Below are 23,792 nucleotides of genomic sequence, written 5' to 3'. Positions count from 1 at the left end.
AATAAACAAAAAAAAAAATGGATTAAAATCACTTCATTTCCAAGCTTTGTGGCCGACTCTCTCTCCAAGCAAAAGAAGAAAAACCTCTCCAAATTCCTTGCTCCAATTTTGCCAAATTCAACAAACTAACCGATTAAACTTGAAAACTCTCCATAAAAACCTCTCTCTTAGTGATTGTGAGGTGATTAGTGAAGTGGTTTGGGAGATTAAAGTGCAAAGTTGCTCCTTTTCTTGCGTTGATAAGGTGAGTGACTATGAAACCCCTCTTTTCTATCTAATGATGTTTAATTAAGGACTTGTGGTGGTTATAAGTGTGATTTGGTGGATTATTTCTTGATTTTAGTTAAGATTGGTGAATTTTTTTATTTATGTGGGATTTTTCTGTTTTCATATGATTAATATTATGTGGCCATGTATGACGGGTGGAAATGGTTTAGAATGAAGCCTTAGTGTTCAGATAGCGGCTATTTGTGGAAAATTTCCGCATTAAACGGAAAATTTCGGAATTAGGGTTTCGATTACCCCTTTTCTGCCCAGCACTGTTCATCATAGTTAGAGGCCGAATTAGCCTTGGGTTAAAACATGAAAGTTGTAGGGAATGATATTTTAGAGATGCCTACAAATATTTCACCTCAATCGGAGCAACGTAGCCGGTGAAAAGACCGAAATACCCCTGCTGCCCTGTTTCTATCCGAACTTGATAATTGTTTCTGTAATTGGTTAATTTGGTTGGGAATACTTCTGATTTGGTTTTTGAAGTCTTCTTAAGAAATGTAGCCTGGTGTCTTAGCTTTCGAATGGCTTTGGAATCACTTGATTTGGACTTAAGTTGCCTGAATTACAGTTCGTTAACCAGAATGCGGTTTGGTAACCTGTTTTTACGGTTCTGGTTTGGTACATTGACATTTTGACCTAGTTGCACTACAAACTGGATTGAGTGGCCTTTTTCAACATTGTAGCCCTTTCTGTTAGCTTCGAAGCGGTATAAAGTTCATCCAAATCCGAGTCCGTAGCTCCAGTTATGACCAAAACAAGATCGGTTGTCAGAACTGTCTTCGACTTTGGACAGTTCTGACAGGAATGTTTGGACACATTTTCCTCCATGCTCTGTATTGATTCAGCTTTTGGTCCAAACATGAAAGTTATAGCCTTATGTCCTAGCTTTCCAACGCCTTTGGAATTTCTTCATTTGGATTTGTGAGCTGTGAGTTATGGTCCAACAAACAAACCCTGTTCGTCACCCCGAACTCCATATTTCACGAACTCACGAAAGTCACCCCGAGCTCCAAGCTCAAGGGGTTCAGTACTAAAATAATTCATATATACACATCTCATGGAGAAACAGAGGTACAAACTAGGGTTTAGGTCGAGTGTGATAAAATACACCCTCGCCTAAGTCCCCTTTTTCACATCAAAACACATAAGCAGTTTATACCCATAAATGGCCTGAATACTTACTCAAAATACAAAAGTAGTACAATAGCAGAATCACTTTGCACGTGTTCGCTAGTAGTGGGCCCCACCGGCTCCGCCTAGCTCACCACTGTCTGAAATAGAAGATTGTATCACATATTATCACAAACGACCACTAACATGCCCAAAACAAGTAAAACGGAAAAATCGGCACATGCAAGTGCGGAAACGGCAAAATGGGCGCACGCGCGCGCGCGGAACGGCAAACGGAAATGGCCAAATCTGCCATCTCAAACCGTTTTGATCAAAGATTAGGCTAGAAATGTCAGATCAAGGTGAACGAGACACCGTTTCGAAGCTATGAGGAAGGGCTACAATTCTCATGAAGACACCTTAATCTAGATCAGAATGGAAGTAGGTCGAAATTATGGAAAACAATACCAGAAATTTACGTGTTCGGGTGACGAACAGGGTTAGTTTTCTGGACCATAACTCACAGCTCAAAAATCCAAATCAAGAAATTCCAAAGGCGTTGGAAAGCTAGGACATAAACCTATAACGTTTATGTTTGGACCAAAAGCTGATTCAATACAGAGCATGGAGGAAAATGGGTCCAAACATTCCTGTCAGAACTGTCCAAATTCGAAGGCAGTTCTGACAATCGATTTTATTTTGGTCATAACTGGAGCTACGGGACTCGGATTTGGATGAACTTTATACCGCTTCGAAGCTAACAGAAAGGGATACAATGTGGAAGAAGGCCACTCAGTCCAGTTTGTATTGCAACTAGGTCAAAATGTCAATGTACCAAACCAGAACCGTAAAAACAGGTTACCAAACCACATTCTGGTTAACGAACCGTAATTCAGGCTACCTAAGTCCAAATCAAGTGATTCCAAAGCCATCCAAAAGCTAAGACACCAGGATACATTTCTTAAGAAGATGTCAATAACCAAATCAGAAGTATTCCCTACCAAATTAACCAATTACAGAAGCAATTATCAAGTTCTGATAGAAACAGGGCAGCAGGGGTATTTCGGTCTTTTCACCGGCTACGTTTCTCCGATTGAGCTGAAATTTTGTAGGAATCTCTAAAATATTATTCCCTACAACTTTTATGTTTTAACCCAAGCCTAATTCGGCCTCTAACTATGATGAACAGTGCCAGGCAGAAAGGGGGTAATCGAAACCCTAATTCCGAAATTTTCCATTCAATGCGGAAATTTTCCGCAAATACCCGCTATCCTAACACTAAGGCTTCATTCTAAACCATTTCCAACCATCATACATGGCCACATAATGTTAATCATATGAAAATGGAAAAATCCCACATAAATAGAAAAATTCACCAATCTTAACTAAAATCAAAAAATAATCCACCAAATCACACTTATAACCACCACAAGTCCTTAATTAAACATCATTAGATAGAAAAGAGGGTTCCATAGTCACTCACCTTATCAACACAAGAAAAGGAGCAACTTTACACTTTAATCTCCCAAACCACTTCACTAATCACCTCACAATCACTAAGAGAGAGGTTTTTATGGTGAGTTTTCAAGTTTAATCTGTTAGTTTGTTGAATTGGGCAAGATTGGAGCAAGGAATTTGGAGAGGTTTTTCTTCTTTTGCTTGGAGAGAGAGTCGGCCACCAAGCTTGGGAAATGAAGTGATTTTAATCCAATTTTTGTTTTGGTTTATTTAGTCAAATGGTAAAAGGATGAATAGTGGTCAAGAATCAAGACTTAATCTCTAAGTGACACTTGTCACTATAATTAATACATGGTTATCCTTTTGTCTCTCTCCACTCTCATCTATATAACAACCTCTAATTATCTCTTAACATCTGGTGAAATAAACCAGGTATCCAAAACTTAACCTAACTGGCCGAATTTTACCGAACTTTCCGCACTAATGGGTCCCACGTCCGATATATGTTCTTAATTTCTCAAACACTAACTGATACTAGAAAAATCATACTAAAACTATATTTACTCGATAAAATTATCTGGGAAATTTTCTAATAAAGAAAATGTCGAAAAGGCGGGCGATCAATAAAATAAACCCTAGGAACTTAGAAAATTTGCGAGTTCTCGCACTCATTCTTTCGGGGCGTCACAACCTCCCCCACTTAGAACAATTTCATCCTCGAAATTGATACCTTCATTCGTGAACCGAAATTGCAGGGTTACAAGAATATGTGTCGTCAGGGTCTATTCAACACTGGCGGTGCACCGATATGAAAGGGCGTACCTTCGATGCCCGCCGAAGGGTCAATCACCTCTTGACCCATTGCGTATACTCTAACTGGTCCTTTGGGTCGATTTTCCCCTGCATTGGACGGCTTAGCTGTAGCCCCTTCAGTTGGTGGCTTAGGTTTCTCCTTTTGCATCTTAGGGCACTGGGCAATCAGATGTTCTGCACTCCACACTTATAGCATCTTCGGATCGAACTGTTCTTCCAACAGTTTTCGTCAGTGTGATTGGCCCCACAGAAACCACAGATTGGCTTAATGCCCACACTTGGCCCTCCACGCTGGGCACTCCTCTGGGGCTCTTGCCCTACTTGACCTCTTCCAAAATTACCCTGGTTTAGGGTTCCTGCGGGTCGGGGACCATCTGTTCCTCGACTCCTCTTAGAAGGTGACTCACTTTGCGAACTCTGTCCAGTCACAAAATGGCTCGAATCGGGTTGTCTCCGTTTCCGATCATGAAAGGATTTTACCTGTCCCCTAACTGTCTCAATCCGCTGTGCTTTTTCTAGCGCCTGGCTAAACGTGTCCAACTGAGCAGCTGCTAGAGCCTCCTGGATCTCCACATTCAAGCCTTGGACAAAGCGGCAATTCGCTTTGCTCCGTTAGCACCAATTCCGGAGCTAAGCGAGAGAGTTTTGTAAATTGGGTTTCATATTCCGCCACACTGGATGCCCCTTGGCGCAGACGGATAAAATCATCCTCACGTCTCTCTTGTACAATAGGATGTAAGTATTTTTCATTAAATTCTCGTGTAAAATTGACTCATGTCCAGGGGGTCTGTTCCCGCTCCCTTTTGGCTCTAAGCACATTCCACCAGGCTCGGGCGGCCCCCTCAAACTGGAAAACAGCAAAAGATATCTGCCGCTCCTCCGAATACCTAAGTGTGGTAAATATATCTAACATACGGTCCATCCAGTTTTCTGCTAGGTCAGGATTAGGTCCACCCACAAATTTGGGGGTGCAAATTTTTGGAACCGTTCTAAAGCATAGTCCTCTCCCTCGTGATTGCCTGGATATATTTCCCAGGTTTCCTGTAGTATTCCCATGGCCCTGACCCTGCTAGTCAACCATACGTTCTAACAAGTTAGCCATCCGCTGGATGGCGGTAGCTACTTGATCTGGCTCTTGTTCTTGTTCCCTTTCAGGGCTTCGTCCTCGCCCTCTACCTCTACCTCGAGTACCGGAGGCCATTTAGGTGCAAAAGTCTATAGATCCAAGCATAACGTGTGCTTAGTAGTCAAACTAGAAACAAAATAAACATACAAAACAAATACACGAAAGGCACGCAAAGGATAGGTGCAAAGGATAATACTCGAATATATACATTTATTTACAAAGTCACACCAAAAGATATACAAACCCGACCTCCAGTCGGTACAAAACCCAGTATACACACGAGCACTCCGGCTCCAAACAGCTAGTCAGTCAACCAGATAACAAAAGAAATGAGCCATGCCAGTTCTAACAAAAGTAATCTGCCAGCTAATCAAAAATACAAAAGCGACCCTAAACGCCTCCCCTAGGGCCCCGGTTCCCAATGGAATCTAAAGTATCTATCTCGTCTATCTGCTCTGGCCCGATAGCTCGCGGCGGTGCCTCCGCGGCCATATCTAGTAAGACCCCGTAGTCAAACGTGATACTCCGGACCCTCTCCCTAAACTGCCTCTTCATAGCGAAGAGGTGCTGGTGTGTGTCTCGGAGGTCCCGCTCCAGGTCCCTAACGCGCAACGCCTGCCAGCGGCTAAACTCTCTAGCCTCCTCCAGCTGCGCCCTCAAAGTCTCTACCGTCCTGTCTAGGTGATAACGCTCGTCATCCACCGCTAAGACGACCTCGTCGGGATAGCCAAATGTATACCAACACGCACAGGGTCTGCGCGACACCTGACCAAAGGGGGAATACAAAATGTAGGGCTCCCCAAGCCACCTCCGATATCGGATCGCACACTTACGCAACACCCGGTCCTCCGGGCCCCTCGCACCAGGAGGTCTTGGTCCCGATCCCACGCCGCTAGGTCCAACACCACTATAACTGCCTGGGTCCATACCTACAAACATTAATTCGTTAGTTAGCCGGCATTTCAGTTTAAAATATATCATTCAGCTTAAATATATCATTCATCTTAAAGAGAATCACGTATTCCTAAAGAACCTATCACGTATGTCCCACAATTGCCCAAGTCCTCTAGCCTAGACGCTCTGATACCACCTGTGACGCCCCCGTTTCTCCCAAAGGGCGAACAGGGTGACGAAGATACCTTAATCTAGATCTGATTCGGGTATCTTCCATTCAGATACCTGCTTCCATTCAGGTATCTTCCATCTAGATACCTGCTTCCATTCAGATCTAGTGGGCATGTTAGTGGCCGTTTGTGATAATATGTGATACAATCTTCTATTTCAGACAGTGGTGAGTTAGGCGGAGCCGGTGGGGCCCACTACTAGCGAACACGTGCGAAGTGATTTTGCTCTTGTACTACTTTTGTATTTTGAGTAAGTATTCAGGCCGTTTATGTGTATAAACTGTTTATGTGTTTTGATGTGAAAAGGGAGACTTAGGCGAGGGTGTACTTTATCACACTTGATCTAAACCCTAGTTTGTACCTATGTTTCTCCATGAGATGTGTATATATGAATTATTTTGGTGCTGAACCCCTTGACCTTGGAGCTCGAGGTGACTTTCGTGAGTTCGTGAAATATGTTGAAGTTGTAGGCCCGATCTCAAGACTTGAATGGATTATTCGAGCCGGCCGGGGCTTGGTCGGAGCCAGTCCAACCTAGTCTGAGATCACCAAGTTCGTAGGTTTCAGTTGTGAACCAAGTTTGTGACCCGAGCTTGTGACTCAAGCTCAAGTTTGTGATTTCGTTCCCCCAGGCAAGTTTGTGAAGTGACTGGCCAGTGAGGGTGATAAGGTGTTCGGTAGGTGTACAAGTGGAGTTCTACGGACCTTATTTATGGTCGACGGAGTGTCGACAGGAGATCACGCATGGCAAATGACTTGGCTTTGGAGCCAACCTGTATCCTTCCTTTGTATTGTTACTTTTGTGCTTGACTTGACATTTTGTGGAATAGCTGTTTCTTTAAATGTGAAATTTTATGCTTTTACCCCTGTTTACTTACTAAACTTCTAACTTACCCTGTTTCCTTTGTTTTCCTTAGCAGGGGACGACGCGGGAAACTTTTGGACACTGCCACTAGTATAGTTAGGTTTAGTTTGTATTAGTTGGACAATTAAGATGTTCCTTTTGTTTTGGTGATTTGTATAAGGACCCACCTTAGGGTCCATCCTCTGCTGGTTGTTGTTATAATGTAAATAGTGATTTGAATAGCTACTTTTGGGAATGTAAATAGAACTCTTTTGGCGTTAGATATATTGTGAATATTGTGAATAGAAGCACTCATTGTGAAATTTTGAGTCCTGGCGCGAGTTAGGCAGGCGTCCCGCCGATACCCTAGGGTTCGCCCTTGGGAGAAGTGGGGGCGTCACAAGGAAGATTTTAATAAATTAAAAATATGAGTTCTTCTACTTCTAAAATGAGTGCTTTTACTTCCAGTAAACTTGTATTAAATAGAACTAATAGTAATAAATTAGATTATTTGTATGAAGTGTCTGTTGAACTAGAGGTGGTTAATCCTATCTCTTTGCCTGTTATTAATCCATATACTGCATTTGCCAAACAACAATTCTCACCTATCAGGGCTATCAAATCTTTGATCAAACACCATTCCCAGGGCGTAAAAGAATATATTCAGGTTTCAAAAGTGGATCAACATCCTATCCTTGCTACTAAGAAGAAACAGTTTATTACACTCTATATTCCTCCAAAATTTTCTTCTCATTGGAAGCAACAGGGATTTACTCATATTCATTTTGGTGCAATTAGATTCTCTTTATCCTTTCATGGCAGAAAGGGATTACCAATGGTGGTTCGCATAACCTTGTTTGATACCAGATTCACAAAATACGAACATACTTGGATAGCAACCGTAGAAACTACTCTAAATGCTGAACTGTTTTTGTGACTCTTTTCCCCCAATTTTAACATGTTTTTGTCAGATCCCCATTTGCTTGATGCTCTTAAAGTCCAGGTACAAATCATAGAAGCAGACCAGGTGACATATGCTATTGCTGCAACCTTTCACTATCAGATGGTTTATCTTTGTCCAAAATCATATTCTGGATCTCACAATTCCTGGTGGAGAAGATGCTCTTTTTATCTGTATTAATGAGAAGAATTCAGTCTCTTGCACCCATATGCCAAGACAAATTTCAAAATCAGAATTAATTCAATTGTTACCAGACAATTGGATTACTGATTATGAGTCCCTGCATTCTCAAGCAAATAAACCCATTGAGTCTTGAAACTCAAAAATCTCTCAGACACAAGAAGGGAGAATTTCAATTACTTTTGATCATTCTCATTTAAAGTCAAATTCAAAAAAATTTTATCCTACAATAATGCTTGCACAGGTTTCCATCGAGACACCAACTGAAAAAGAAATAGCTCTTGAAAGATATGATGAAAACTGAGAAAAAAGTTTTGCCCAAGATATTATTGCTCATTTCACTAAGGAAAGTGAACCAGTATATCATTTTCAGGATCCTATTTTTGGACATATTTATTTTGATGTATGTACTAAGTGTGATGACTGTTGGTGGGAACATCATTTTAGTGATAATTATCCATTACTTTCAAAAGAGAAGAAAAAGACAAAGTCATGTGAGAAAGACCCTGTAAACCAGATCTTGAACTACAGGACCTTGATACTGACAACTTCATGTCAGAAAGAAAAGAAAGTATGAAAACCAGTTCAAAAACCCATTTAATCCGTACAGCCATCAAGATGCCTGTACCAAAAACCTGAGGAATCACTTCAACAAGTTTTCATGTTTAATGAAGAAGATTTCCCCAAACTAGAACCTTTTATCAAAAATGGTTCTAGTCATGTGCCAATAGTTTAGAATGCTCATCCTACAATTCTTCCAATAGGAGAAACTGTTAGATCCAGTCATACTAAAGAAATTCTGAATTGGCAAATTGAAAACTCCTTGGTTCAGAATAGGGCAAATTATCTAATTGGCCCTTGAACTCTTTGTTTAGGTAAAAATAAGCCTTTCATCTATTTTTTACTGACTTTAAGCCCTCGAACTTGTAAAATTAGGTACCCGTGACCCTTTTAGCCAGTTTCTCCGGTTTTGCAACCGAAAGGCCAATTTACACAAATGCCAGTGTGCTTCTTCAAAGGGCATTTTTGTCCGCATCTTCTAAGCAAAAAAAGAACAACTCCTCCTCCTTCCCGCAAAACCACTAGAAACATGAAGAAGATGGTATCAAAGTGACGAGTTTCCCTAATCCAAAATATACCCACTTACCGGAAAAGTTAATAAAATACTCAAATTGAATCATATTATCCAAAAACCCCAAATCAGAAGCTGAACAAAAGATAAAAGAAGGTCATGGAAAGTCAACTGTATACTGCATATCCAAAACATCTGAAAACAAAGATGGAACCCATCATTCCTTTCACAAATTCAAGTAATGGGTCATTTACGAAATAAAGAAGTAATCAAGTAGGAACCTTGTCGGATTCTTCCTCCGCTCCACTTCTATCCGGGTTGCTGTCTTCAGGTAAAGAATTCGGTGAAGAAGGACGATCTTGAACTAAAGTATCATCAGCGGAAATATCATTAGATAGAGCTGAAGCATCTCCACCGCATTCGGAAGCTGCCACCGCAGCAGCCGGAGCTGGAGCCGGAGCCTCCAGTAGCTGTATCGTCTTTCCAAACAGCTTTATCGCTGGGTCCTTTGCTTTCGACATTTGTGGGGTTTTGGATAATAGTAATAATAATACAAATATAATAGTAATACAACAAATGCTACTACCAAGAGGCAGAGACAGGAGTTACGGAGCAAAACTAAATCCGTTGATAAATGATAATGGAGTTGTTCCTTTTTTGTTTAGAAAATGACAAAATGCCCCTTGAAGAAATACACTGGCATTCGTGTGAATTGGTCTTCCGGTTGCAAAACCGGAGAAACTGGCTAAAAGGGTAACGGGTACCCAATTTTACAAGTTCGAGGGCTTAAAGTCAGCAAAAAATAGATGAGGGGCTTACTTTTACCTAGATAAAGAGTTCAAGGGCCAATTAGATAATTTGCCCTTCAGAATACTGCTCTTACTTCCATCCATAAGAATGTGACTGAGGTAAAAGGGAAAATTGATCATATTGATACTGCTATTAAAACTCAAAACTCTCAGGTATCTCATATGATTGAAGTTCTTGAAAAAATGCTAGAAAACTTGAAATATGAATTGCCTTCACATTTTTCATCTTTAGCTAACTTTGTTTTGAATCAGGAAAAGAAAACTCGCTTTATTAAAAATCAAATTGAAACTCTCAAAACTACAGGTGAGGTCCCACAATTTGATGTTTGACCATTTGAACCAACCGCACCCAAGGTAAGTCCAAGATTTGGTAATACTTCCATCATAAATTGGCCCACTCCTTTTTACTTTGGTGGTGTAGCTACACCAAATCCTTCTGACTTCTTTCCTAGTCAACAAGAGCAGACTCCTCCTCCTTTTGATATTGTTAAAGTATTACAAGAATGTCGTAAGAACAAGCAAAAACAAAAGGATGAAGAAAGAGAAAGGAAGAAGGTTGAAAAAGAAAGGAAAAGGAAGCTGTTCAAGAACCAGAAAGTTCATTGATGTATACTAAAATACATACTAACCCTATATTTTCTCTTGAACAAGAAAAGGAAGTAGGAAAGACTATAAAAGTCTATGACAATCCTTTATCATCTATGCTCCAAGAATTGCATGATGAGTCAGTACTATACATTTCTACTTATGACACATAACTCAGAAAATTCTAATACAACAGATTCAGAATCTGAATCAAATGAAAATAAAATCTTAGAATCATCTGAGAAAGTGACATCATCTGAAGAAGAAGAAATTTCGATCATAAATATGGCTACTGAAGCTGAAGTTGTACATCTTGATGATGAGGAAGATGGTGAAGGAGAAACATCAAATGCTTCCAAAACTCAAAGGACCACTTTTCCAAAATCAAAAGGAGTTCAAACTTTTACTATTGATGATATCCCATCCGAAAAATGGGAAGCAAGATTTCAGGATTTTCATGCCTGGATGACTGTCCAAAATATTATTGAAGAATCTCATTTTGAAATCTTGTCTGACTTTACTGTTCATTTTTCAGGAATTCTTAAAGATTGGTGGGCAAGCCTTGGTGATCAAGACAAGATGTATTTCTTGACCCGTCAAGACTTTTCTGAAAACATCAATATACTGCACTTGATGTTCATAGGAGATGTAAAGGAGAGCAAGGAGACAAAGAGAGAAAAGAATTCTTTTAAATGAAATGTTTCTCTTATGATCGTAGAGATATTAATAAACATTTCAAGAAGATGACTAAACTATTTTTTGCTCTTGGTGCAGATATTAATCTTAAACAAACTTTTGTAAGCTCACTTCCAAAATCTCTTGCTGATGGAGCTGAAATGTACGTCCATAATAAATATGGATCCATCTTAAATTTGTCTACAGGACAAATTAAGCAGGCAGTTATCTTATCTCTGGATGATCTTTGCAACAAAAGAAAAGTTATCAGAGAATATCTAAAAGGAGATGTTTGCTTAGATCAATCTTGTAAAAAGTCAAAATTGATTACAAAAGGGAAATGTCAAGCTTGTGCTCCACACAAAAGAAGGAAAAAATTCAAAAGATTCAGAAGCTTCAATAAAAGGTATCCCAGAAAAACATTCCGCAAAAGATGGAAATATTTTAAAAGGAAGGAGAAGAAGTTCAGAGAAAGAAAAGGCAATAGATGTTACATCCATGGAAAGCCAGGATATTTTGCAAAACAATGTCCTCAAAATCAAAAGGGAGTAAAATTAATTTCAGAAATTAAGGATGAATTTAAAGTTCAGTTTCTGATTTAGAATCTGAATTTTCTGAGCAAGAAAATGAAACTGATCATACTCTTTTGGCTTTGCAAGTTCCTGATGAAATCTTTACTATTTCCTCCAATAGTAAAGAAGTACTAGGTCAGACCCTTGTTCATATTCTTTTGGATAAGTACTGCAAATCAATTCTTGTAATTGCTTTTTTTCATTCAGGTGCATCCTTGTCAATCATGAAAAAAGACATTCTACCTGATGAATGTTGGATTCATGAAATTCATTACTTTAGAGTAGCTAATGGTGAGCTTTTTCAAACAAAGTTTATAACCAAAAGACATTCTACCTGATGAATGTTGGATTCATGAAATTCATTATTTTAGAGTAGCTAATGGTGAGCTTTTTCAAACAAAGTTTATAACCAAAGATCCTATCACCATTAAGTTTCTTCCAGATTGTCAAGGCAAAGCAAAGTTTTTAGGAGCAAATTTTACTGGAAAGAATCTCATTCTTGGTTTTGATCTTTACAGAACAAATCAATATCTTGTTACACCTTATGGAATTAAGTCCAAAAAGTTTTTTAAAAATTTCATAGAAATCCCAAAGTTGTACGTGATCCAAGATGAGGTACTCTCTCTTGAAGAACAACTCAAAGAATTTCAAGATCAAATCATTAAAGAATCTTGTGCCTCAAATCATCAAGAGTTCTTATAAAAATGTGACTATCCATTGAGGGAAAATTCTGATTTTTATATCCGACTTCCTTTTAAAAAGAATGAGGATGTAAATCCCATAAAAGCTAGTCATTCAGGAATGAATCTTGAAGATTCTAAAATAGCTGAGCAAGAATGTGTTGAACTTTTGAAATTTGGTCTTATTGAAAGATCTGATTCCCAGTGGGCATGCCAAGGTTTCTATGTCAACAAAAGATCTGAACAAGTAAGAGGTAAGATGAGACTGGTAATTAATTATCTGCCTTTAAACATCTTTCCTCTGGATGACAAATTTTCAATTCCCAACAGATTTACATTATTTGCCCAGATTTCAAAAGCAAAATAGTTTTCAAAGTTTGATCTTAAATCTGGATTTTGACAGTTGGAAATACATCCAGAAGATAGGCATAAAACTGATTTTTGCATTCCAAATTATCACTTCCAGTGGAAAGTGATGCCCTTTAGCCTAAAGACGGCACCTTCACTTTTTTAAAAGGCCATGATAAAAATTTTCCAGCCTATTCTTCACACTGCACTGGTGTATATTGATGACATTCTTCTTTTCAGTAACACTTGAGAAGAACACATCCAATTGCTTAATGATTTTCATAATATTGTTAAGCAATATGGTATCATGATTTCTGAAAAGAAAATGATTTTGGGAAAACAAGAAATTCAATTTCTTGGAATGAAAATTTCGGAAGGAAAATGTACTCCTGAGCAGCATGTTGAACAATCAATTACAAATTTTCTTGAAAAAGATTTGTCAAAAACACAAGTTCAACAGTTTCTTGGAGTTGTCACAAGCCGATTCATTCAGTCACTTTATAGTGCGATAAAGTACACAGTGAGATACATGGTAACAAGAATATGCTGGTCAAGTAAATGACAATTTAGCATATTCATCTTAAACGACAATATACCATTTAAACAAAATAAGAGCATGCTTTATAGTAGTTTTTAACCATTCAAGAGTAACAATTATTAATTTTACTTGATCTGATTTTAACATGAGACTAGCATATCTACTATTATGGATGTAGATCTAAAACTGTACACTCAATGTGTAATATGCAAGTAGTCATATAGTAGTAATATGAATGCAATATTTACACAGCATAAATTAGCATGCTCTTGTCTCGAAACTTACCTCTATTTGGTATCTCCTTGTCCTTCTTGCTTTCTAGATGTTGTTGCTTCATTTCTCCACTTGTTTGCTTACTCTCCTCACATTTCGTCATAGTAGACTCTAATTACTGAAAACATTTAATAGTGTCAATAATTTATGAACAAATGTGTTTATGATAGGGCAAAGCTCTTCTCCTCGAAAACTAGCAATATTAGGGTGATGTGCATTAAAATGTTCTTCTACTTGCACTCGATTTGCTTTCCTCCACAAACAAAATAGTGGTTTCTAGTATAATTAATCTAAATAAGTTTTTGATTACTAGGCTTAGTAACTTATTAAGTTGGTCAAAACTTAAAACCCTGTGTATTATGATGTGTTCTAATGAACTATTAACAAAGAAATTGTCGTTGGGAGACCATAAAATATTAATATCATTTTATTTAAGGAAGAAAGTAAACAATGTTATTAAATTGATTTCAACCAACTAATGTAGAAGATTTTAATTCAAACTAAGAGAGACACATGATGAAGGTGATTTGAGATTGCTTTGTTTAACCCAAAGATAGAAAAAGAAAGTAAATAAAGAAATTGGAACTAAATAAGTTAACTTAATAGAGGAACTATCCAATTCAGCATAGATGGTAATTTGGAAAATTAATTTGTTATTGACTTATGAAGAATTAATGTTGATTATAAGGTTATTCCTTTATAGTATAAAATGAATTTGATTGAGAAAAAAAAAAGACAAAAATTTTAGCAAAGTACATTATCTATTATAATATATACAATAAAATTATTAAACTGAAAAGTTATAGGAAGTTTTTCACGTTAGTGCACACATGAACGGTCCTAGCGTGAGATAAACATGGGAGTGTTTTGTACACCAAAAGAGGCACTTGCTTTTGCACATTAGATACTTAGGAGGAGTGTTTTGTTAAACAAGAGAGGCACATAGTCTATGAGAGTAACAAACCTAACCTTCCTTGTACTCCTGAAATTTTTGTGAAAATGTGTTTTTCACTAGGTAACTGCTTTTTTTAATAATTAATGGCTTGAAAATACGAATTACGATAGTTTAGATCTCTTTAAAGGTGTAAAAGTAGACAAACAACAAAATTTTACTATCTTTGAGTAAGAATAAAATTTGAATGAAGCAAAAAGAATCATTTCTTTCTTATTTTGGAAACTTAATTGCTGACACACGTAGAACAATTTCGAGTGTGTTTGGATAGCTCAATTTTGCCAAATACTATTTGATTGACATCGTAAACACATTTCTCAATTTACTTTTTTTATATTTTCAATCATAGTTTTATCTCATATACATGAAATTACAAAAAAATACTATAGTACTTATTTCAAATAATACTCTATCCAATTCATGTTTTTGTATTAATAACAAAATCTGAGCAGTCCACCTTTGGGCAAATTATAAAGCCAAAATTTTAATTCATTAGTTGATACAAGCTGCATTGCCGTCAAATTGACAAATGAGTATGTCTACCCTTTTCCTCACAGTTGAAGAGAAGAAACAATTAATGGGAAATGAGGGAATCGAATCTCTTCGGCTGTCAAGTCATTAAAAAAAGAAGCTCAAAAAAATATATAAAACAAAAATCATTAAAAGGTAACATAAAAAGTGCCCTGGCAGCAAATTTTAACTGCCCAGTGCAGATCAACAGCTGGTGAATGACCTGATGAATTCCTACGTTGCAGAGGCTGATGATCCAGCCAGAAAAAAAAAATCTTTAACCATAATTCATATAGACTACAAAATCAGGAAACTTTCCCAGTCTCCTGAAAACTAAGAAACAGCAGCTGTTGATCCAATTAGTTACGCGACTTCCTCCTCGATGACTTGGACGAAGGTTTAGATTGCTCAGCATTAGCATTCTGTGAAGATCCTTTGGAACTAGAAGTTTGGGTTGATTTCAAATTGACATTTGTGGCTGTCTCCTTAGCCACTGCACCCTGAGAACCTCGAATTTGAGCAGCTCGCTTGTCCTTTCTTTTGGGTCTGTAACTCGATCTTTCCCTCTTAGGTAGCCACCTTTCAGGATCTGGGGGAGGACCTGGATTTGCCGGGTCGAAACCTTTTGGGTACTTCGGCTTTCTCTTCCTCTTCTTCTTCGTTTTCTCCTTGGTTTTGGCATCATATGCTTCAGCTATACCTGCAGTGGGACCGCTCTCAACGGGCTTAGCTCCAGAAGTTTTTTCTAAGCCATCCACATCAACTGCCTTCAAACCAGGTAGCGGTTTAAGCTGCTTTTCATAAGTTTCCGCCTTTTCAATATCAGCATGGGCAACAGTTTGGATTAAGCCAACCAAAGCTCCCACACTCCCATGGCTTTTGACCAATTCCTCGTAGAGGCGTGCTGCCTCTTCTTTCCTCCCATGCCTAAGCTTAAAAGCAGCAGCCTCTTGCATGATGATATCAAGCTTGTTGCCTTCAGTCATGGCATTTGACCACCATCTAATTGAGGAATCAAACACTGCCTCAGCACCATCAATATCTCCAGCTCGTTCTTTGAGAGACACGATCGTGGCCACAGTGGCAGGCATGTGCTGGATATCAGCTATTTTTGCCAAAGACTCAGCAGCAACTTGGGGGTGACCCGCAGCAGCTGCAATCTGTGCCCTTGCAAGCACGATAACCTTGGACTTCTCAGGGAACTTTTCTGCGAACTGCCCCAGTATTTCCTCAGCTTTGCCTGCCTTATTTTCTCTCACATGCACAGCAGCTTGAAGAAGAACAGGCATTACACTGAAAGGAAACATGCCAGGCAGCGCAGTAACTAGTTCACGAGCCTGCAGTTTTTCAACTAATATGTGTTATACAGCTAATCGGGGAACCATTAAATGAACAACACGTGTAATTCATTATGCTGTTAACAAGAATCTGATCAATGCAAGTTCCTAAACATGTTACCTGGTCCAACTTATTAGAATGAAGCAGTAGCAGCATACGGTTAGTGTATAATGCCTCTCTTTGCATTGTTGAGAGCTTTAGGTCAAGTCCATGAGTAAGCTTATAGCTTTGTGTTCCATCACCTTTCTCAATTAGCCTATCAAGTTTTCTCAGTCCATCAGACACATCTTTAGGACCCTTCAAAGCAATAAGATTGTTTATTGCCACAGCAAGCGATGATTCATCTGCCAGGTTTCTTTTGATAATATCAGTATAAGATACAAGCGCGTCTTGTGTGTTTCCTAGCATCTGTTGGAGAATACCAAGTTACCTTAATAGATGTCTCTACCACAGAAAAATCAAATACTTCTCTAGAAATCATCTTACTTGCTGAGCATATGCTAATTGAACAGCTATAGGGGCTAACTCATTTTCTATCTCATCATCAGCAAAGTTCTCATCCATTAGAGTTTCTTGCCCAATTCTGCGAAAATGAATGGACAAATTTAGTGGAACCCAAAGTACTTAAAGTAAACACAATATCAGATGAAAAATGAAGTGAAAGCTACACAAAGCCACAGCATGCTGGTACAAGATAAGGAAGATAAGACTTAAATGACTATGCAAGAATCAATGCAGGCAAAAGCTAGAGTAGAACTCAGCATATTCTATCCCTTCCCTGCAACATAAATTACAACAAACGCAAGCAATACTTGGTGTATGGCTAACCTTGCTCTATACTATCAAATTCAGCCACATAGTAAACCTTCTGACTCCACATAACCCTAATTTCAAGTAATGGATGCTAGAACAGTGAACCTAAAACACATTTTACTGTAACAGAATTATGCCATATAATGAGTTGTGTCTTCATTTGTTCACCAAAATATTTACAGCATAAGTTAAGCTATTTGCACTAGCCTACAAGCCAGTACAAGCAGAAATGAGACAACTTTGTAGAAGCAACTGCAATAAAGGGAATTCAAGGAACAAAAAACCTTCTCAAGAAAATGGATCACTAGAAACAACGATGCCAACGAAGTCTCAACAATAAAAGTATTCCAAGAACATAATAGATACTATCAATTATATTGCAACTGTAGCTCCTATACAGCCTCCGATGGCTAACAAATTGTAGAGCAGCTATGTAGGTGATAATATAGGAAAGGTAACCAATTCAAGTGAACTTGCTTCTTCAAAAGGATACCTCTTATAAAAAGAAATAAAGAAAGAAAGACAAAATCTTAATCAACACATACAAGGCAATAAAATACAACACCAGATAAAAAATTTGGTAGAAGCAAGCGTACAAAAAGGGAAATTGCTAAATTGGTGCTATACGTTTTCACAATATTTCTGATTTTAGCCTATTTAAACATTTTGGGGGTAGCAGTTTGGCCAAAATTTTCAAGAGTCCTGCAAGTATGAATAATAAAAAAGACAGATTTCTGACTTTTAGTCCTGATCTAGAAGTCCAATAAATCAGTATGCTTTTTTTAGCCTGAAAAGTCACCAAATCTAAGTCAGCATCTAATTCAATTTTACTTTTGCGAACAAAAGAATTTCATGAACACATCAGGAACTATTTTGGCAACATTAACACATAAAAGTTTAAATAGTTACAGATACAGCAAACTGTTTCCTAAAATAGACAGACCCTTAAAAAGTCTTTGAAGTGAAATGATAAACCACTAGAAAGGATGATTAGCAAAATCTCATCTAATCTGTTTAGAAACAATTACAAAGAAGAAAAGGCTCAGTTACAAAAAAATCAATATACAGCCTTGTGATTTCCTACCGTAGACAATTTTAAACAAAATGTCCACCCATTAAGAAGTCTCAAGTAAAAAGGTAAACCCATAGAAACCATGATTAGCAAAATCTTGTCATCTCTTTGCAGACGAAATGAATTTAGAGCAAACTTTGGCATCTTTACACTCAATCCATAGGAATCATTACAGCAAAACTATCCATCCATGCCAAACAAGCATCAATAAATCCACAAAAAAGAAAAAGATTATTGCAATCATAACCATCAAGACAGTGCAAACACAAAAAGCAAGGTAGTTTACTTTCTTAAATGCATAAAAAGAACTAGATTTTACAATGTTTCATGGTCTCTGCTACAGTCATCATCACTCGTGTAGAAAACTTGATAATGGTATTGCGAATTTGCTTAACAAGTGGTAGGCTAACATATGAATATTTTAGTCTGGCTTGAAAAATATAAACATTACTAATCCCTCCTTTCCTTTTCATTTGTCATGGTTAATTTAGCACACTACTTTACACACTTCTTATTTGACCGGCTAGCAACATAATTTTTCTGTGATTGCCCCTCAATCTAAATTCAGATACTGTTTGTTGCTCTTGGAATTTTAAATGTGAAAATGGTTTGTTCCATTTAATTTGGAAACTGAGTCTAATGTTCCTTTTGGAATTGTATGAAGGACAAAATTAGAATATTTGTCTATTTCTATGTCCCTTCTAAACCATGACAAATAATTTGGGACATAAAATACAAGATATCATAACTAATAAAAGGGGATAGACAATCCTGCTTAAGCTCTAGATCTTCATTTTACCACTTAGGTCAAAGCAGATTTTGATCCACAAACACACTGACAATAAATAACTAGCTTCTAAAGGCATAAAATATGGAAAGAAAATATAGACTCATGGAAGCAACTTCCCTCTCTATTGTCTAATTGAGCAAATGAGCTTCAGAATTGAGAAAGTGACATGACCTTCTAGCTGATAACAGGAGTTGCTCTGCATCCTTATACTTGCCTCTTTCAATCAATGAGCAAGCTGTGTTATATGCCAACTCAAAACTGCTAGTTGCTTTAACTCTGAGTGAGTCCATCACTCCTTGCACTTCATTAGCTTTACCAGCAGAAACCAAACCCGCTATAACATTTATTTCTAATGACTGAATTTTGGACTTAAGGAGCTTCTGATAAACATCCACACAAGCATCAACTTTCCCCAGACGATATAAAATCTGAGATTCTAACAGCATAGTCTCAGTACTCCCTTCCAGTCCTTTCAAGGACTCCAATGCTTCCTCCAGCTTATTTTGCCTATACAAGCAGTATGCCTTTCCAAAGAGAAGAAGCCAAAACAAAAGGATCAGTAAAAAAGGGCAATATCTACCTTCAGAGGAATATTGAAAATTTAGAAAAAAAAAAAGGGGGCTAATAATGCCATCTGAACAAGGAAAAAGATATCATCGTCCATCCACATACTAAAAATAACTACACAAAAGATTTATCACAGATGTACTATCAGAAAAACAAGACCTAAAAGCAAAAAGGTGAAGCATTACACAAAATTCATTTGTAATTTACAGCATTGACTCAGTCCCTTTTACATATTTAGCATCCTCTCTTTCCAGGAAAGCAGAATATCCCCAGTTTAACAGAGCCCACAATTATCTTAAATAATTCTTCATCAACCAAACATCTAACTTTAAAATGGTACCTAGTTAACAACATCGTGTACCTGCTTCTCTATTCTAAAGTTTTATGCCTCCCCCAGCCAGAACCAAAGATGGCAAAAGTCTGAAGTAAAGGAAACATGTAGGCAAATTTTGACAGCTACAATAGTAATCGGACATAGAAAGGGAAGAATAATAAAGGCCCAAAGTTTAACACAAAACACTATTTCTACAATTAACTGTACTCATTGGTTTGAACTTGCAGATGTATCCACCTAAAATTGGCTTGACTTGCTTAAAATGGTTCTATGTATTTCCTTTTCTTGCCAGATCATAGAGATTTTACCAGCTTCCCAACCCGCATCTCTGTTACAACACTCCAGGAGTTAAAAACTAATGAACATGGAGGGCCTTGATGTGACTCGGAAACTTGATTATAATTACTTACTCTAGATATGAAATCACTTTCTAATGGCTAAATTCTACCTAGTGCATCGATTGAATCACTTGTTTATCTAATCAGCATAAACCAGATAGAAAAAAAAAAGCCCTACTGACAATCTTTCTAATTTCCCAATGCAAAGGTGCAGCCTCAACTCACTGAAGCTCTCAGTACATTAGGCAAATCCAAGAGACATTCAACCCGGTTCAGTGGAACCCACAAAATCTTGAAATATCTAAAAACATAAAAATTTCAATGGAAAGTAGCCACTTTAGAAAAAATGATGTTCACAAAGAACATCCCATGCTCAGATAATCTATAAGAACCAAGTGGAAAAAACTATTCCTGAGAATTAAAAGGAGATAAATCACTCGGCTGTTAGGCGTTAGGAGGAAATACAACAGTGAAATCTTGTTAGAATTGTTATAAGAGAATCTATGCAATAATATACAGCTTATAAGCAATGCTTTTGTCAATTAAATATGGGATATAATCATGAACAGACATAGAAGGACAAGAGAAAGAAGAACAAACAGTTACTTGTACAGCTCAGCCAAGTGACAAACATATGAAGGATCAAATTTAAAATTTCCAAATGAAGGAAAAGCCAAGAAATATACTCAGTTGGCAGACAGGATTACCATCTGTATTTCTTGTAATGTTTTAACAATTTTTACTCCTTCAATCTCATTAAATTATCATACTGATTGTGCAAAATTATCAATTCTACCCTCATATTAACTGCTATGAGTTGAAATGTTCTCATAAAGAAAAAAGTCAGTGGCACCAATATCTAGAGCTGCTTTCCAGAAACTGTAGGATTGCCCTGTGCAGGCATGTAACATGATTGGCATGTTTATTCACGCACTCACAATTTTGTTTCAGGTTGGACCGGAAATGAAGGTATCAAATTATCAATCAGGCTGACAGAGTATCTAAGTAAAAACTCTGACATTATGAGTTAACCTCAAAGTATATCATCCTACAAGTTATTCTCCAAAGGGGGAAGAGAAAAGGTTTATACTCCGGCCAATAATCCCCTCCCCATCTAACCAAAGCTACCTAAAACTACATGTCAATGCTGAATGCAACAACCACCAAATATTGACTTATGCAGACTCGCGTCATTAGCTCATGCAAGACACACAAGGTGGTCTTTACTAATATGCGTTATCCATATTAAAAATGTAAATATGAAGCCAACGAAGTTTAGGAAGACAGACAGGACATTATCATCCTAAATGCAGTCAATCTAAGTAAACTTGGACCCGCGACAAACTGTCTGATCTTCCATCAAGTTTCCCTCTTCCTCCGAAAAAATTGAGATGGAAGTTAATCTAACCAATCAGAAATTGTCATCTATTTCTTCTGTTCTACAGGTAAAACAAAGTTGTTTAAACGTTTCCAGAAGTTACAAGTAACGTAATAAGCATAGTCAGCCACTCCAGTAAATTGTTAAGAAGTTTAAAACCATCAGGTTAAATAAAATTAACAGTAAGCCAACATTGGCAAGTTATGCTTTTTGAACAGTAAAGAATTAAAGACCAACTTTTCCAGTTAACTGCAGTTCAGCATATAACTATTCAGGACTCAACATCAAAAATTAGAATCCACTGTATATAGAATGATATCTCTTCAGGACTCAACAGAAAGAAATTAAAATCCGCTATATATAGAATGACATTGAATATCACGACTAACAGCATCAAACTTACCCCATCCAAAACAGAAGAGCAAATGAAGCAAAATATCTAATTAACTGAGAAAAAAAAAACTTAAGCAAGGCCAATACCCTGCATCAATTCAAAAGTAGCTCCTGCGAATCCAATTCTTATATATGAACCTTCCAAAACATAGAACTAAACATTTGCATCATTTCATCTTCTCACTAATTAATTAAGTCACATTTTTAATCCCTCTTCGAAAAAAAAAAAGAAGTCGTTTTGTTACGTGTATACACACTTTCTATGAAAAGTGGCATAGACATAGTGGTTGTCTAAGGAGATACCATACATAAGAGGAATCTCCCTCAGGCAAGTCACATGTTGCATATTCACCACTTGTTTTATAATTTTAAGAACTTGAATTATACTTTATCAACTTCCATTTTATATTATGGTTGAGGCCATAAAAATTGGTGAAGTTTACTATTCCTTTTAGAAATTCGAGAAGTGCCTGTGGAGCTCCTGTTTCTGGTTCAATCAATTACTTCTTCGGAATGTTTGCTAATGATTTTATTAAAATGTAGCCCAAATCCTTTTTCCTGGATTGATTTTATGCTTTTCTTTCAATAGATACCAAGTTCAGATTGAAATTCATGAAAAGTCTAGTAATTAGAAGGATGGGACATAAGAGCAAAGAAATTATTTTAGATTGATCGAAACAAATGCAATACAAATACATACAACAAATAAATCGTATTGGGAGCTATGTCAACTCCACCCACTAAAAGAAGCTGAAGTCACTGGAAAATTTAGACAAACTGGATAATGCAAATGAATTACCTTTAAAAAGCTAAAATCCACAGGAAACTTCTTGGCAGATTCCTGAATTGTCGTCAAGGCTTGATCGATCTTATCATTTTTTATCAACGCCACAACTTTACATCGCAAAGCATCCTCGTCACTAGGTGCAACCGATAGCACTGCATCAAAAGTTAAAAAAATGATAAACAGATCGAAGTTCGAAATGTTCCACAAATATCAGCATTGCATAACCAACAAAGGAAAAAAGGAGAAAAAATTGCACCTTGATCTGCAACTTTGATGGCTTGATTAAACTCAGACCGCTGGATGTGGCGATCAAGAGATGTGAAAAGATCCTCTATCGCGATTGTCGGAGTCGCCGCCGCCGGCGTCGGCTTCATCTGCTTCTGCTTTGGAGCCATTTTTGAATTCTATGCAATTTTTCTTGCTTCCTGAGACTTTTAATAATTTTAATTATGCAGTTGTATATTTGAGTACATATATTAATTACAAGAAAAATACATTTGATTCGTTGGTAAAATATTTCAGAGAGAATCAAAGAGATTTTGGAGAGCTGTTGGTTTCTTCTGCATTTTCAGACGAAAGAGGCAGAAGGGTTTTTTGCTTTCGGATCCAAATTTGGGCTGGGGACTTGATGTTGGGCCTAACTTAGATACAAAAGGCGTGCGGGCTTTTTAGTGCTTTCTGTACAAAGAAACCAATACCATTTGGTCAAAATGAGCGCTTGCAGGAGAATATTTGTAAATGGAGCAAATCATCCGGTTATCTATCAAACTTTTGAAATTGTATGTTTTGGCCATTCAAATTTTAAGAGTAAGAAGTTATTAATTCAACTTCCAAACATGCATATTTTTGGAAGTTATTAATTCAACTTCCAAACATGTTTTGGGTCCTTCTATTTGTTTGCACTGTCAAATCTACATCTCGAATCTCGCTTATGTTCCATGATTTATGAGAATTCTTAGATGTGGCAACTTGACGGTGAAATAGATCGAATGACTCAAAATATACATGTTTAGGAGTTGAGCGAATAACTTCATGTTCTTAAAAGTTGAGTAGCGAAAACTTATCATTTCAAAAGT

At 37.4% G+C, this 23,792-nt stretch overlaps 1 protein-coding gene across 1 annotated transcript; it reads right to left on the bottom strand.

Annotated features, from left to right (window-relative positions):
* Positions 1–15,014: 15,014 nt before the first annotated feature.
* Positions 15,015–23,321, bottom strand: LOC113777889 (signal recognition particle subunit SRP72-like). The gene is made up of 6 exons (XM_027323119.1): positions 22,973–23,321; positions 22,729–22,868; positions 19,091–19,443; positions 16,731–16,827; positions 16,365–16,652; positions 15,015–16,243 (listed from the first exon to the last, which is right to left on the bottom strand). The coding sequence occupies exons 1-6, from the start codon at positions 23,109–23,111 to the stop codon at positions 15,266–15,268; spliced, it is 1,995 nt and encodes a 664-aa protein (XP_027178920.1). The 5' UTR covers positions 23,112–23,321; the 3' UTR covers positions 15,015–15,265.
* Positions 23,322–23,792: the final 471 nt, after the last annotated feature.

Source organism: Coffea eugenioides, chromosome 7 (assembly GCF_003713205.1).
Source record: "Coffea eugenioides isolate CCC68of chromosome 7, Ceug_1.0, whole genome shotgun sequence".
NCBI lineage: Eukaryota > Viridiplantae > Streptophyta > Magnoliopsida > Gentianales > Rubiaceae > Coffea > Coffea eugenioides.
The sequence above is the reverse complement of the archived record's forward strand: the minus strand, read 5'-3'. Positions and strand labels throughout refer to the sequence as shown.